At 38.0% G+C, this 15,696-nt stretch overlaps 1 protein-coding gene across 41 annotated transcripts in view; it reads left to right on the plus strand.

Moving 5' to 3' along the window:
• Positions 1 to 15,696, plus strand: part of camk2b1 (calcium/calmodulin-dependent protein kinase (CaM kinase) II beta 1) — a 65,571-nt gene that overhangs the window by 24,041 nt on the left and 25,834 nt on the right. For 22 of the 41 annotated variants that reach the window (XM_082170254.1, XM_082170293.1, XM_082170260.1 and 19 more), the window contains exons 6-13: positions 1,673 to 1,745; positions 6,008 to 6,110; positions 6,252 to 6,335; positions 7,606 to 7,700; positions 8,782 to 8,904; positions 9,012 to 9,095; positions 9,176 to 9,218; positions 11,000 to 11,095. In XM_082170254.1, coding sequence (XP_082026380.1) covers positions 1,673 to 1,745; positions 6,008 to 6,110; positions 6,252 to 6,335; positions 7,606 to 7,700; positions 8,782 to 8,904; positions 9,012 to 9,095; positions 9,176 to 9,218; positions 11,000 to 11,095 — 701 coding nt within the window. The remainder of the gene's footprint in view (positions 1 to 1,672; positions 1,746 to 6,007; positions 6,111 to 6,251; positions 6,336 to 7,605; positions 7,701 to 8,781; positions 8,905 to 9,011; positions 9,096 to 9,175; positions 9,219 to 10,999; positions 11,096 to 15,696) is intronic. The other 19 variants (XM_082170257.1, XM_082170261.1, XM_082170268.1 and 16 more) reach the window with 3 other exon arrangements.

Below are 15,696 nucleotides of genomic sequence, written 5' to 3' on the forward strand. Positions count from 1 at the left end.
CTATTTATTTGTATGATACAGCTGCAAATAAGTATTTGAACACCTGAGAAAATCAATGTTAATATTTGGTACAGTAGCCTTTGTTTGCAATTACAGAGGTCAAACATTTCCTGTAGTTTTTCACCAGGTTTGCACACACTGCAGGAGGGATTTTGGCCCACTCCTCCACACAGATCTTCTCTAGATCAGTCAGGTTTCTGGGCTGTCGCTGAGAAACTCGGAGTTTGAGCTCCCTCCAAAGATTCTCTATTGGGTTTAGGTCTGGAGACTGGCTAGGCCACGCCAGAACCTTGATATGCTTCTTACAGAGCCACTCCTTGGTTATCCTGGCTGTGTGCTTCGGGTCATTGTCATGTTGGAAGACCCAGCCTCGACCCATCTTCAATGCTCTAACTGAGGGAAGGAGGTTGTTCCCCAAAATCTCGCAATACATGGCCCCGGTCATCCTCTCCTTAATACAGTGCAGTCGCCCTGTCTCATGTGCAGAAAAACACCCCCAAAGCATGATGCTACCACCCCCATGCTTCACAGTAGGGATGGTGTTCTTGGGATGGTACTCATCATTCTTCTTCCTCCAAACACGGTTAGTGGAATTATGACCAAAAAGTTCTATTTTGGTCTCATCTGACCACATGACTTTCTCCCATGACTCCTCTGGATCATCCAAATGGTCATTGGCAAACTTAAGACGGGCCTTGACATGTGCTGGTTTAAGCAGGGGAACCTTCCGTGCCATGCATGATCTCAAACCATGACGTCTTAGTGTATTACCAACAGTAACCTTGGAAACGGTGGTCCCAGCTCTTTTCAGGTCATTGACCAGCTCCTCCCGTGTAGTTCTGGGCTGATTTCTCACCTTTCTTAGGATCATTGAGACCCCACGAGGTGAGATCTTGCAGGAGCCCCAGTCCGAGGGAGATTGACAGTCATGTTTAGCTTCTTCCATTTTCTAATGATTGCTCCAACAGTGGACCTTTTTTCACCAAGCTGCTTGGCAATTTCCCCGTAGCCCTTTCCAGCCTTGTGGAGGCATACAATTTTGTCTCTAGTGTCTTTGGACAGCTCTTTGGTCTTGGCCATGTTAGTAGTTGGATTCTTACTGATTGGGGTGGACAGGTGTCTTTATGCAGCTAACGACCTCAAACAGGTGCATCTAATTTAGGATAATAAATGGAGTGGAGGTGGACATTTTAAAGGCAGACTAACAGGTCTTTGAGGGTCAGAATTCTAGCTGATAGACAGGTGTTCAAATACTTATTTGCAGCTGTATCATACAAATAAATAGTTAAAAAATCATATATTGTGATTTCTGGATTTTGTTTTTTAGATTATGTCTCTCACAGTGGACATGCACCTACGATGACAATTTCAGACCCCTCCATGATTTCCAAGTGGGAGAACTTGCAAAATAGCAGGGTGTTCAAATACTTATTTTCCTCACTGTATATATAACTTAAGTTTTCACCTCTTGCTGTCTAACTATTAGTGCGGTTTCAAGGGTTTCTGTTTATGCTTATATTTAGCTACATGGAGGCAAGGCTTGAGTCTAGAGAGATGCCCTGCCCCCTCCCATTTACATTTTTACCTGCCCCAAATCCCCCTCGCCCCTGGCCTGTGCACGGGACTGTAGCGCTGCTCAGACTAACCTCCGCCCCCTGCTGTTTGCATGCAGTCACTGCATCCAGCAGATCCTGGAGGCGGTGCTTCACTGCCATCAAATGGGCGTGGTGCACCGAGACCTGAAGGTAAGTGCCGATTGTGATATCATCGCTGTCCTTCAAGTGTGTGAACGTGCATGTGCTCATAAAAGTTGGTATGTACTGCAGAAATCTGTGCCTATCGCTGTGTCGATTTGAAGATGACTGAGCTTTTGGTCTCTCTGTGAAAATGAGTAAAAAGACTCTGCAATAGAACTCAGTCTGATCTCACACAGTGATAGCGCTAGTGTGTGTGTGTTGCTGGTGATAAATTCACTTTCATGAATGTTCAGTTAAGACTGCGCTAATTGGCCTGACTTAAAGAGCGACATTGATTTTTCTTTATCGATCAAGCACTTCAAAAGTGCTTCCACTAATACGTCTGTAGTGCTAATAATAATAGACCAAATTTAATGTACCACGACAATGTAACTCTAACCTTCTAGATTATTCTTATTGCCCATAGAGTCAGTGTAGACATCAGGGTCCCAGTCCCAGACCAGTCGTCATGTCCAGGTTTGAGTTCACTGCAGTTCCATTTGACTGCTCCCTTGTGACCCTTGACCTTCTCTAAAATGCAGTGTGCTTCACGACATGTTGTTGTTAGAAATAATTCCACTAGTGTCACACTATCTAGCATGCTTTGCAGTTGGATTACAGTTCGAACCGGCCATAAAATAGCCTAGGATGCTTATCTTAACTGCCAAAAAGCTCCCATGCAACACATAATTAACGCTTTGTGGTTTGTCGGTGGAGAGGGTGATGCTTAGAAACTGTTTCGGAATGCATGCTGCATGTTTTTCTGTCGTTTACAATCTCATAAATAGTTCTTACAGTGGTTTGCTTGTATGTCTTGTTTGTATGTCTCGTATGCATGTATAAGTGGTTTGATTGTGACTCTTGACTACTGTATATTTGTAATGTCATTTTATAAATGCCCATTTATCTGCAGGTTTTCACAAATCACAAATCCTTAAAAAAAATAAAAAACGTAGTTATTCAAAGACCAAAACGTTGCACTTTGTGCTTTGACCGATTTATATAAATAAATTCAAGTTTTAATTTCGCCGAAGACCAAAACCGAAAATAAAGCTTTGGTTAATAAATTTGGGTAATTGGATCATTGAACTCGGTATGCTTTTCAGGGTGTTGTGTGCTCAGATGATAATAAAACAAATTTTACATGTTGCTACTCAGCCATCATTTTTGGTCATGATGAAGTGCTCCCACACTGCTGACATGTTTCCCTTTTACATCTTATCTAAGATACTGAAACAGTCAAAACGCATCATCAGGAAACATCACTAGCGATGTTTCCATCACCCTGTTATGCGCATTTTGAAGTATCGCTTCAGAAACGTGTGAAGCAGCAAATTTTTTAATAATTTAATTAATCCCTTAATTCGCAAAAAAGTTTTTACACTTGCTTGAGGTGGTTTTTGACTTGATCGAAAAAGAGTTAATGCGAATAATGGGAGATGCAAAGTAAACGCATTTGCCGAATAACTTCTGACGTAGTGAACATTAAACCCATGGCTGTTAAAAAAAATGGTGTCAATAATGTTGCATAACGTTTCAAATGTGGCCTCTGAGTAAAATGCCTCCCAAAAATCCTGCTGACGTTGTCTTTCCCATATGTATGGGGCTCGACGTTGTTGTAATGTTGTAATGCTCTTGCTGCTAGTGCCTTCATCAAAAATTATGCATTTTTTCTTCTGTGCGTAGCATTTAATTTAGCGATTGCAAGCTGCACTGCTAGTAGGCCTAAATTTATAACTTGCCCTATTGTAACTTATTGCAGTCCTGTCTCCATTTTCTATGGATGCCTTGTTTTATTTACTGTTGGTTAATACTAGGTTACCAATACCACGTCATCCGTTCAAACAACTTGATGGAAACGCACCTAATTCGCATTTGTTTGCTTTTTTGTTTGTTTTTTTGCGACCTTTAAAAAGATTTGCTTCACGTTTGGATGGAAACCTAGCTACTGTGTGCGTCAATGATTTGAAACTGAAAACTCTTTTTGTGTTTGTTTCAGCTGAATATTTTGGTTGCCAAAATGTTCAGTGTATCACTAGATTTGATCTGTGTAGGTTTAGATTTATGCTTCAGTTTCAATATAGCAGTATCCAGAAAAAGAAACAAGGTAAAAGCTAAAAATGGTGTTGCTACGGTCAGCTCCATACTCTACTCCGACAGTACCAGCACTCTGGTTTCACGCTATCTGTGTCTACCCACACTGGAGTGCCCTTTTGAATGGAAGCCCGGGGCACGCGCTCCTCCACAGCGGGACTCTGAGTGGACATGACAGGAATGCCACTGCAGAAAAGAGCAGCGATCTTGCACACAGCCACAATAGCACAGGACACGTATATCGACACCTATGCTAAACAAGAAAACTTAATTTAACCAGTGTACCCAGCTGTGTGTGTGTGTGCATATATATGTACTTTTTTTTCTTGGCTGTGCCCATGCTGATGAGATTTTTGCTAGGAAGTCAAGTCGTGGATTTCTCTGCAGAGGTTAAACGTTCGTGAAAGAGTGTTGGAGAGCGATTTTTGGCAGATCTTCTTTGCTGGATTTGTTCTCAGAGGGTGCTGTTCATCAAAAATCCTCCCACTGCTGAGATTTAAGGCTGGGATTAGCTCCTGGTGTTCCAGCCCTCAGCAGTGTACATGTTTAACCTCTTTTTGGGGGGGGGGAGTAGTCTGCATTAGCTATGCTATACGAGTTCTTCTGAGGATGGAGACAAAATCTAGGAAATTTTAATGAAGGGATGGTGATAATGATGTGATAATGAGCATTATGGAACAAGGATAACAATGTAAAAAAGTAGATATCCACTGGCTCTAAATGAAACATTTAGAAGCCACATTTGCTTCATAGCTTTAACGTCCATATATATGTATAGTCAAGTCACCTTTATTTATATAGAGCTTTACACAATACAGATTGTTTCAAAGCAGCTTTAAGGTTATAACAGGAAAATTATGCATTTCTGCTGTTGTTCAGCTGAAGTCAGTTCCTTATTGATTCAGTTCCGTTGTAAAGATCATAAATTATTTAATTCGTTTATTTAATCTATAAAGCAGTTCTGCAAAAAATTATCTCATCGTCCAGCTCAGTTCAGTTCTCATTCAACAGCGTCAGTACAGTCAGATCAATAATATTTTTGAATATTAAGTATAGGCAGATGGGCTGCTGTATGGGAACAGTCTAAGTCAGTCTGTGAGCACTTGAGACTAAGTTGACTGTGTCTGCCACCATAGCTAATATCTAGATCTATATAGACTTCAGCAGATGATTTTCATTGGATTTTGTTTACCATTAATGTTAGATCATTCTGCATATGCTATTGGCTTGAATCAGTCTCTTACACATCTCTACTTAAAAGAAGGAGGTCTCGCTAAAAAAAATTATATTATTGAAAGAATTCTGTTCACCAAAGCTGCATGTATCTGATGTAAAATATAGTAAAAACGCTAACATTGTGAAATATTACTACAATTTACTATCACTGTTTTCTATTTTAATATATAAGTCAGTACTTCATTACTCCAACAGCATTTATTTGGAATAAAAATCTTTTGTAACATTATAAATGTATTTTTCTGTAAATGTTTTGTTTTTATTTTTAAATCATCTTACTGACCCCAAACTTTTAAATGGTTAGTGTATATTTTTATTTATCACAGTTTTGATCAGTTTAGTTGCAGTCTTTATTGTGAATCAGATAGTGAGGGAAGTGGATGCTAGATCCACCAGATACTGCAATGCAGGAAAAGCTGCTTGAGATTTGACTATCTGGTGCAGTGCTTGTGAAGGTGTGTGTGACTGTATTTGGTTTGTTAGCCTGCCCTTACAGATCAGAGTTACTAGCATTATGATTTATAAGATAGTGTTGTGTGTGTGCGTGCTAGCAGAAGCATCAGGAGGCACTAGAGGGGATATCACATTATTAGCATCCATCAGTGACAGAGAATAATGAGGCTAGATAATCTGGGTCAGTCGGGAGAAAAACACGCACACATGCGCACACACTCTTATTGCCAGTGAAGACAAACGTATTTTCCACATCCTTCATTTAGGAAAGTTCGTCAACCAAACTCAACATTCAACTAATATTTCAAAGAATCAGATTTTGAGGGTTGTTTGTATGTATTGTTACATTTGAACATGTGATGGATATCTGACTATATATTCTTGTTGTGTAGTCTGTGTTTGCATGCACAGTGTGTTTGTTATTGTGATTGTGTGTGTTTAAGGTGTGTGTTAAGGCAGGAGAAATGTTGTCTTGATTCTCCCCACAGCCAGAGAATCTGCTCTTGGCCAGCAAGTGCAAGAACGCTGCTGTGAAGCTGGCTGACTTTGGACTGGCCATCGAGGTGCAGGGAGACCAGCAGGCATGGTTTGGTATGTAATCATAGCAATATAGTTTGATTTTGAGACACGCCCACACGACTCTATCTTTTGTGTGCTTACTACTTTTACAGTCACATTTTACTGGTGCAGCAGAATTATCTGAAAGAGTGTGTGCTTAACTGTATTTTATAGGATTTGCAGGGACACCAGGTTACCTGTCACCTGAGGTGTTGAGGAAGGAGGCATATGGCAAACCGGTGGACATCTGGGCCTGTGGTAAATAAACTCAAATACAGTGACAAGGACATGCTAATTCTGAAGAGACAAAGAGATTTTCTGTGCTGTGCTTCAAAACTAAGTGAGCTGCCTTGCTGTCTACCTTCCCTGCTGAAAAAAAAAAGAAGAAAAAAAACCTAAACCAGCCCAAGAGGGTTTTTTGTTCTTTTTTTTTTTTAACCAGCTTGGCCAGGATAGGAGATCAAGCAAACTAGGATTCGGAAACGGTTCTAGGCTGGTTTGCTTAGTTTTTTTTCTCTTTTTCAGCAGGGTCCCAAAGGGATATTCACAAATACAGAGATTTTCAGTGACGGAGACAGGAAGTCATAAATGTTTTATGAGAGTTGGGGATTTCTAGTCGACCTACACAACACTAATTAAACCTACTAGCAAACAACAGCACAGAGACTCTGCATCCTCATCTACAGGGGTTGGACAATGAAACTGAAACTCTGGCCAGTATAGTGTTGGAGGTTTCACGCCTATATATGCACAGCCTTGTGGCCAATCTCCACTGATTTTTTACATTCAATCAGTAAGAGCAGAGTGTGAAGGTTGAATTAGCAGAGCAATAGCGCAGGTGTACATAAAATATTGCAATTCCACAAAACATAATGGGAGACATATCAGAGTTCAAAAGATGACACATTGTTGGTGCGCATCTCTCTGGCTCGTCTGTGACCAGGACAGCAAGACTTTGTGGTGTATCAAGAGCTATGGTATCCAGGGTAATATCGGCATACCACCACGCAGGACTAACCACATCCAACAGAAGTAATTGTCAGTGCAAGAGGAAGCTGTCTGAAAGGGATGTCCAGGTACAAACCCGGATTGTATCCAAAAAAAAACCTAGAACCCCAGCTGCCCAAATCACTGCTAAATTTAATGCGTACCTCAACTCTCCTGTTTCCACTAAAACAGTTCCACAAAGTTAATATTCATGGTCAGGCTGCTATAGCCAAACCTTTGGTCACTCGTGCCAATGCCAAATGTCAGTTTCATTGGTGCCAACTTTTATCTGTCATTCCCTAGACGAACTGAACTGATGCTTTATTGGCTGCAAAAAGAAGCCCTAAACCATATTAATAAATTATTGTGTTTGAAAACCAGGTGTTTCAGATTCATTGTCCAATGTATTTTTTTATGCTTTTGAGTATAGTACAAATTATATTACCTGACATATACTGTATGGAACAACCTTAAAAAGGTTGCTTATGTATGCACTTGGAACAGAATCATTTATTTTTATTTGTTATTGTTCTCTATTCAGGTGTGATTCTGTACATTCTGCTGGTTGGATATCCACCTTTCTGGGACGAGGATCAGCACAAACTTTACCAACAGATCAAAGCTGGAGCTTATGATGTAAGTTTTACATATTTTCAGTTCTGTACCTCGCTTCCCCCCTCCCCTCTCTCTCTCTCTTTCCCCTCTTTCCCCTCTTTATCAAGCTTTATTGTTTTCCAAGTATGTACTGAAGGATGCACTTTAAAAAATACAGTCCTCGTGCAGTTGTTTCTTGCTTCTCTGACACGTGTCCCATCTGATGTACTCGTGACATTTTGATGTTCCCACTCCATCTAGCTTGTGCAACATATTTGTCTGATAAATGTTTCATGTAGGCAGGAGGGTTCATAAGAGATATTTTCTTTGATTGAAGTTAGGTTAGGTGTTAAAGAAGTTTTATTAATCACGTGTCTGAGTGTTGCCCCACCTCTCTGCTGCTGGTACTGGTTTGTCTAGATTGATATTTGTTCTGATTTAATAATTCTATGAAAGCATTTTTAAATGTGAATGCAGAAATTCTATTTAGAATACTGTATTTAAAGGTGCAGTAAGCGATTTCTGAGAAACGCTGTTGATATTTGAAATCACCAAAACAAAAACGCCCTAACCCAAAAGGATCACACCACTGTCTTGATAGCTCCGCTCCCAAATTCACAAACAATTGCAACACACGCATCTCCCCCCTAATGAGTATACGCCCCTTACTGCTGATTGGCTACAAGTGTGTTTTGCTGCTCGGTACGTTCCACTTTCAACAGCGTTTCTCAGAAATCTCTTACTGCACCTTTAGGAAAATGTGATAAATGTGTATTGATTTTCACATTATAAAAACACTTTTTTCACCATCACATAGTCAGAATATAATATTAAGAATGTTTATTCGTTTTTTTTTGTTGGGAGCATTGATTCATACTTGTTTTTGCCGATATGGGTTTTTCAAAGGGCAATTTTTTTCTGCATATTGCCAATGCATTCAATTCAGAAAATGGGACCTTAACAGGTGGTTTATTTCTGTAAAGTAAAATTTTCTTAGAGATGCACACGTTATAGAAACTGCATTTTCCAACTGGTGGTTTATTTGATCAACAAAGATTTGCAGCTGTAGCTTATTAATACATCTGAATAATAGAATAATATATCTTTTTTATTTCTCTGGTAGTTTCCTTCACCAGAATGGGACACAGTTACTCCTGAAGCCAAAAACCTCATCAATCAAATGCTGACCATAAACCCTACCAAAAGAATCACTGCACAGGAAGCTCTCAAACACCCATGGGTCTGCGTATGTATTCTCCGATATGCACATGCAGACATATATATCACTTATACAAATACAGCAAAATGCAGGTCTAGATACAGTCAAAATCTTTTCCCTATTTGTTTCCATAGCAACGCTCTACTGTGGCTTCCATGATGCACAGACAAGAGACTGTGGAATGCCTGAAGAAGTTCAATGCCAGGAGGAAACTCAAGGTGTGTTTCATAGTAACACAAACATGCTCACTCAATTTTATTTTTACACAAGAGGTTACATTTCTTCCCTCTCCTCACAGGGGGCCATCCTCACCACCATGCTTGTGTCACGGAACTTCTCTGGTAAGTTACTCGGGTATGAAGCTGGATATTAACTCTTTGAACGGTTTTAATGGATAGCCGAGTTGACGGATCTGTGTGTTTTCTGATTAGTCTGTTCTTTGTATGATCACATGTCTTGATGTGCTTTGTTGACTGCTGTCTGCCAAAGAAATGTTCTAAGTCTCTTGGTCTCAATAAAAGTGAATTGTGGGCAAGACTGTCAATGCTATACAGGGTCCTAAAAATTATTCTGACGCTTAGATTGCAATTAAAATATTTGAATGTCATTGTATTAGACATCAAAACAAATGGTACCTGAAAACAAATGATGCAGACAGTCCCTCCAGATTGATTGTGATTGTTGAACACAATCCAAAATTAACAAAATTAGTTGTTTTTTTTGCATTCTTGCATTATTTGCCATTTAACAGCAAAAGATCACAGCGTAGAACTGCTTAAAGCTATTGACACATTAGTGTGATGATGAAACATGCCACACATGCTTAAATGGCCAAATACACATCAATTTGTGTAAAAATTGTGTGGCTAAATTTGTTAAAACAAAAATAAACAAGCCTTCTGCATTTTTATCTGTCATGTATGACTATTGTATATCATGCATACATGCTAGTTTCCACAAAATTCTCGAAATTACCACCACAAAATCAGTATTTTTGATCACACATAAAAAAAATTAAGTTGTAAAATCCTTGAGGGAATGGCTAGAGTGTTTCTCAGAACTAACTTAAATTTTTTGATAAATTATGTTTACCAAAATAATCACAATTATTTGGCCAGTATTGTAATCATGATTATTTAATACGATTATAAGTGGGCCATGTGACCAAAAACCTTATATGAGTAATTTATTTTAAATTGTCTAAAATTGACCATTTTTAAACGTCTAAATTGTAGATACCAGTGAAATTTCTGTTTACCAATTTTGATTCCAGAGCAGAGTACTAGGCTAACTAATGCAAGTAAAAAAAAAAAGTCCTCAAAAACAGTGATGCAATAAAAACAACAAAACAAATTACAATTACAATAGGTCAAATATGATAGAAAAATAATACAAATTAAACAAATTTTGTCTAGTTTATTCGGTATCATTTTAAATATTACAAATTACCACTTATTATTAATAAGTGCCACTTAGTCCATTAACTAGTGTATAGACATTCATACATTTTTAAGTGTGGTTTAAGTGTCCACATACTTTTCATGACCACTGTCTGCATACACTTACTCTCAGCCCACCACCTACTTACTATCCTTTCCTCTCCATCTCGCAGCTTGCGGTTTTCATGTAGCTCTGACCTCACAGATATCATGCATAATACAAAATAGCATGCATTTATAGGTTCCTCATTGAACGTATAATCTCTCTGTCAGCTCTCTTTTATTTGATCTCCTTAATGGAAATTCAAGTAGTTATAGTAGCAAATTCTGCCTTCTGATCTCATCTGTGATGCCAGGGCTCTGCTTTTAACCGCTTCAGATGATGGTCCAACAGAGGACGTTGATAAATATGTGTGATTTTGAATGTTAGGAGGGACGATTCCCTCTGATTCAGAGTCAGATGTCAATATGGCTCCTGTTTAAGTGGGTATCATTTTGTTACGAGCCACCTGAAAAAAAATGGTTTGATGTGTTCTTATAACTGACAGTTTCTTCTCCCATAGACTAATAAATGGTTCTCTTTCACTCTGCCCCCTTTCCTCTTCCCTCTCTTTCTCTCTTTGTTCCTCCCTCTGAATTTGTTTGTGATTGTGTGTGGGTGTGTGTATGTGTGTGTGTGTTAGTGGGTAGCAGGCAGACCACGGCTCCCGCCTCGGTCACTGCGGCTGCGGCTGCTGTAGCCGCGGCTGCAGGCACCACAGCAGGGCTGGTGGAACAAGGTAGCGCCGCCCTGCTGGGCTTAATTCCTCTGACACTCTCTGTCTAAACACTCCTCCCATCCCCTCATCCCCTTATTCACACAGTGCACATCACTGTTTTTCCTTTTCTTTTCCCTCTCATTTTCCTTTCCTTTAACATATACTTTTTAATTTCCCTTTTCATTTCCATATAATTTTTTTTGTTTCCATTTCTTTCCATTTTTCTTCCCCAATTCCTTCCACTTTCCAGTTCCATTTTCCTTTTTCTTTCATTTTTCCTTTGTTTTCCTTTTAATTTCCTGTTCTCTTTCTTTCAGTTTCCTTTCCTTTTCCTTTCTTTCCGCTTCCTTTCAGTTTATGATTTCCTTATCATTTCCTCTAGTCATTTATTTTCCCTTTCCATTTTCTTTTTTTTCGGTTTCCTTGTTTTATGAATTAATTTTCTGTGTCATTTTTCTTTTTTTCAATTTCTTTCATAACGAAAACTCGAACTCATGAACGAAACATCACTCAAACATCAACCCCCAATCATCCTCTTATTTCCTCTCTGTCACTCACTAGTCCATGATTGTCTCTGCATGGGGCTAAAGTGTGCACGATGACTCACCCTCTACCTGTCTTTCCTGCTGTGTCTTTTTCTTTCTTGTCCTCCACACTCCCGTGTCATTACTCACTTCATTTTTCTTGCAGTTCGTGTCTGATATCGTATGTAGCCACTTATTGGTCCTCTAAGCTGTCTGTCATCATCACTGTCATCATCATTTCATTCATCTTTTATTTATTGCTACACCAAGATCCCTGCATGATGAAATCATTCATCCCACTCTCCTTTTTGAGTCCTGTTCTCTCCATCATTTCTTCCTTTCATATGTGCCATAAATCACTGCCTTTGACTTTTTTTTTCTGGTTTATTCTTATCCTCCTCCTCCTCCTCCTCCTCATCACTTTTCTTTGCCATTTTTTATCTGACACCCATAAGCCATCTTCGCTTCCATCCTCTGTATTCCTCCTTCCTTCCTTTAACTCTGTCTTTTAATATGGTCTGTGAAGTTGAAGTTCACCCCTGTTTCCGGGGGTGGAACAGTCTGCCTGCTGTTGTGCTGAATGCTGCATGGGAGGTTGGACTAATGCATGTTCACTAACTTGGGGGTGTGATGAGCTGAATGGATCTTGTGCACTTGTGCATGGTCAAAGCTTCTTGACAACTGTACTCACTATATCAAAATGTTTTATATAGATTTTTGTATTATATAGATTTTTTTATTTTTTATTTTTTTCACTCTTTAGCCTTTTTTAACCAGCATTTCATATATCGAAAGGATGTAGAATTATGTACAATTTCTATTAACATTAATTAGAAATACTGGATCCACAATATAAGGGAAAACACTTGTAAACAATATAATTTTGTTCCATATTGGTGCCGTAGTGAGTATACAGTTGCAGTAGATTATTTTATAGGTTATTTTATAGTTCTATATACTACACTATTGTATGTGTACAATTTATCACAGTTAATCTTGGGCCTTCATGCCTGTAATTTAACATTATAGTTGTAGTTTGATCAAGAACATTTAATTTTGAATCTTTTTCATGCTCCTTATTTCAACAATTCTTCATTCATTGCATCTCCTCCAGAACTGATAGCTCGGATATCAATCATTTGCTAATCTATCACAAAACAAATCAATTTATGAGCAATCTGCTCAAACAGCCAAATGTAGTCATTTTAAGGTCTTATTTTTACTTTAAGCGTGTGTTTTTTTATATGTAATTACTGTAGACTATTTGAAAAAGAGAATGACAGCATTGCTTTTGTTATCAGTCACAGTCAAATTTCACAGTCAAACGACTGTATTTAAAAAAAAAAAGACCAGATAGTGAAGGAAAAGCAAAAGACAAAATTCAAGATAGTTTTGATTTGTTTAACATTTTCTTGGTCACTGTGTTATTCCCACACATTCAATTTGTGTTGTTTCATAGCACGCCATCGCTTATAATAAACAGAAAACTCCATCGGTGTGGACGATAATATAAGTTATTGTTATAGTTTTGTTTTTGTTTTGTTTTAAGTTATAATTTTTGGTGTGAATTTTGTCCAGACATTTTACTGGATGTGTTATGAGTAGGACTGGCCTGTATAATGTAGCTAAAACAGTTTTTTAGTTTTTTTTTTAGCTTTTTGTTGATGTTCAGTATTATCTTGATATTTATTTATTTGCTCTGAAATGGTTTCAAATAATGTTTTTCTGTCAGTGGAAGAATCTTTTCGACCAAACAGCCATTGACATTTAAGCAAAAAAAAAAAAAAAGTGATTAATTAGAATTTCTTGATTTATCCAATCAGCTGTTCTGGAGGAGAAGCCAGTGCCAGTGTTTTGCCATTTACCTTCATGAGAGTGCAGAAAATGATTCAGGTTTAAATGTTTTTCAGCTTTTCCTTTTCCTGAATTTTTTTTTTTTCAATGCATCATGAGTGAGGTAGAAGGGTTGAGCTGGTACATTGAGCGTGTCCTGTGGCTCAATGTGAAGGCTGTGCTTCATATTTGATGCTCCCTCCACATGCCTGCAATCAAATATTTATGTAGTGCTGCCTCTCTCTGTTATCCTCTACTACCCTCAGCCTGAGCAAACAGACTACTGCGCTATAGGCAGTTACACTACATAGACTGATATCTGGATCATTCCGAATCCTCTGATTTGACTTTAATACAGTGCATAAAAGAGAATGCATTTATATTATATACAAGTATGTGAACTCCCGCTTCTAATTAACTGACTTGACTGTGGAAGCTGTTCTAACAGCAAAGGGGGGGATCAACTGCATATAAATGTCTACAATTTTTTCTTTTAGTTTTTATGTTTTATAGTGAAAAACTATGTAATGCTCAGTTTTGCTTGTGCGTTTATTATACATAACACAAGATGCATTTAAATTCTGTTGTATTGAGATAATATTCTTTATTTAATAAATAAATGTGTTTAATGTAAATATTAATCAAAATATTTGATTATGTAATGTTACATTTTTCAAAGAGGACTAGGTTGTAGAGTAGTGAAACTGCTTATACAAAAACATCCTGGCACAAACATATTTGGCTGCTTGTTTTTTTTTTGTGCTGACTCTGACCCTGCAATGTAGATAAACTCTGAGAAAAATGATGACTCTACTGAAAATAAGTTGACATACTACTTTTTTTTCTTTTTCTTGAGCCCCATATACAGCTCCACAGACCGTTTTTTTAGCTTCACCGTTCATAGAAACAACACACGAGACTTTGGTTTTTTGACCTCTTCTCCACTGCTCTCTCTCTTTTTCTCTCCATTCTCTCTTCCTCTCTTTCTCTTGCTCTCTGTGTTAATGGCAAGGTAAGGAGTTCCGCTCACTCTAGAGTATTAAATGTTACTTCACCACTCCTGCTCTTTCTACAGGGACGCATGCTCATTTCTTCTCACTGATCTCTTTGGGCCACCAGATGGATGGATTGGTGGCCCAGATACAGTTCTAGGAGGATCTGTGTCAAATTCCAACCTTGAATGACCCTGTTCTTCGATTTATGACCAGAAATACTCTGTTCATAAATACTCTGGTTGTACCGATTTAATTTTCAATGCATAATGTCAGCCCATGTCGTCCACTGAACAGTCTTATTGGTGACAAAGCTGTGGGATTTTTTTTTATTTTTATTTTTTTACAGAAATACAGAATTTTTCTGAATTAGAGTCTTTTTGCTGAACTGATCTGATGAACACGATCTAGATCAGTAGTCTTATCCTCAGAAGTGCTAAGACACCCTTCAAAATGTGTGGTAGGGATGGGTGCAAGTACACGAGTACTCAGAAATAAAAAATAAAAAATTATCGTAACTCGATTTGATTGAACTTCGATTTGAAGACGTTTCACTGTGATTGAAATCCAGTGACAGCTATACACAAATGTACCAAAGGCATCACGTTTTTTGTATATCATAATTAATTTGATTGAAAAGTTCCTCGGTCAACTGTTCTGTTTAGAAACTGTTTAGCTGAACCTACAAAAGCTCATTTTAAAATTGTAGTTGCTTCTGTGATAAGGAAGCGGATGTAAATGTATAGCTTAGTGAATATCTCTGCCACAATCTTTTCTGTAAGACTTACAAAGAGCATAAACATGATAATTTTTTAAATTAATTAGACAATGAGGAACAGTTCACTCAAAGCAGCCATGGGTAACGCTTTATAATAAATCTTAATCTTTAAAAATCTTTATTAATTTTATATAATACTTGATTTGGACAATCAAATAGGTATCATGAAACATTGAACATGAAATATGCTGATCTAGTAAGAATTATATAATTTGTTGTTAAAGACTCACTAATGACGTTTATTATAAAGTGTCATTGGTAGAAATCTGGCTGTATCAGTAAGAGTTCTGAGTAGGCCAACACATAATCTACCCTTGCAGAAAGTTCTTGGTTTTTCGGCAGAATCTGAATGCCTGTCATTCACAAAGTTTTGAAAATCTCCAGGCTCTTTTGAGCTTGTTTATTAAAAGTTTTGGCTAATTTATGTATTTAGTTTATTAATAATGGCTTACCATGTTTAAAGCCATTCCTAACAATTCTTCCCCTCAAAAATAA

The sequence above is a fragment of the Leuciscus leuciscus genome, assembly GCF_965113295.1.
Source record: "Leuciscus leuciscus genome assembly, chromosome: 5".
Classification (NCBI taxonomy): domain Eukaryota; kingdom Metazoa; phylum Chordata; class Actinopteri; order Cypriniformes; family Leuciscidae; genus Leuciscus; species Leuciscus leuciscus.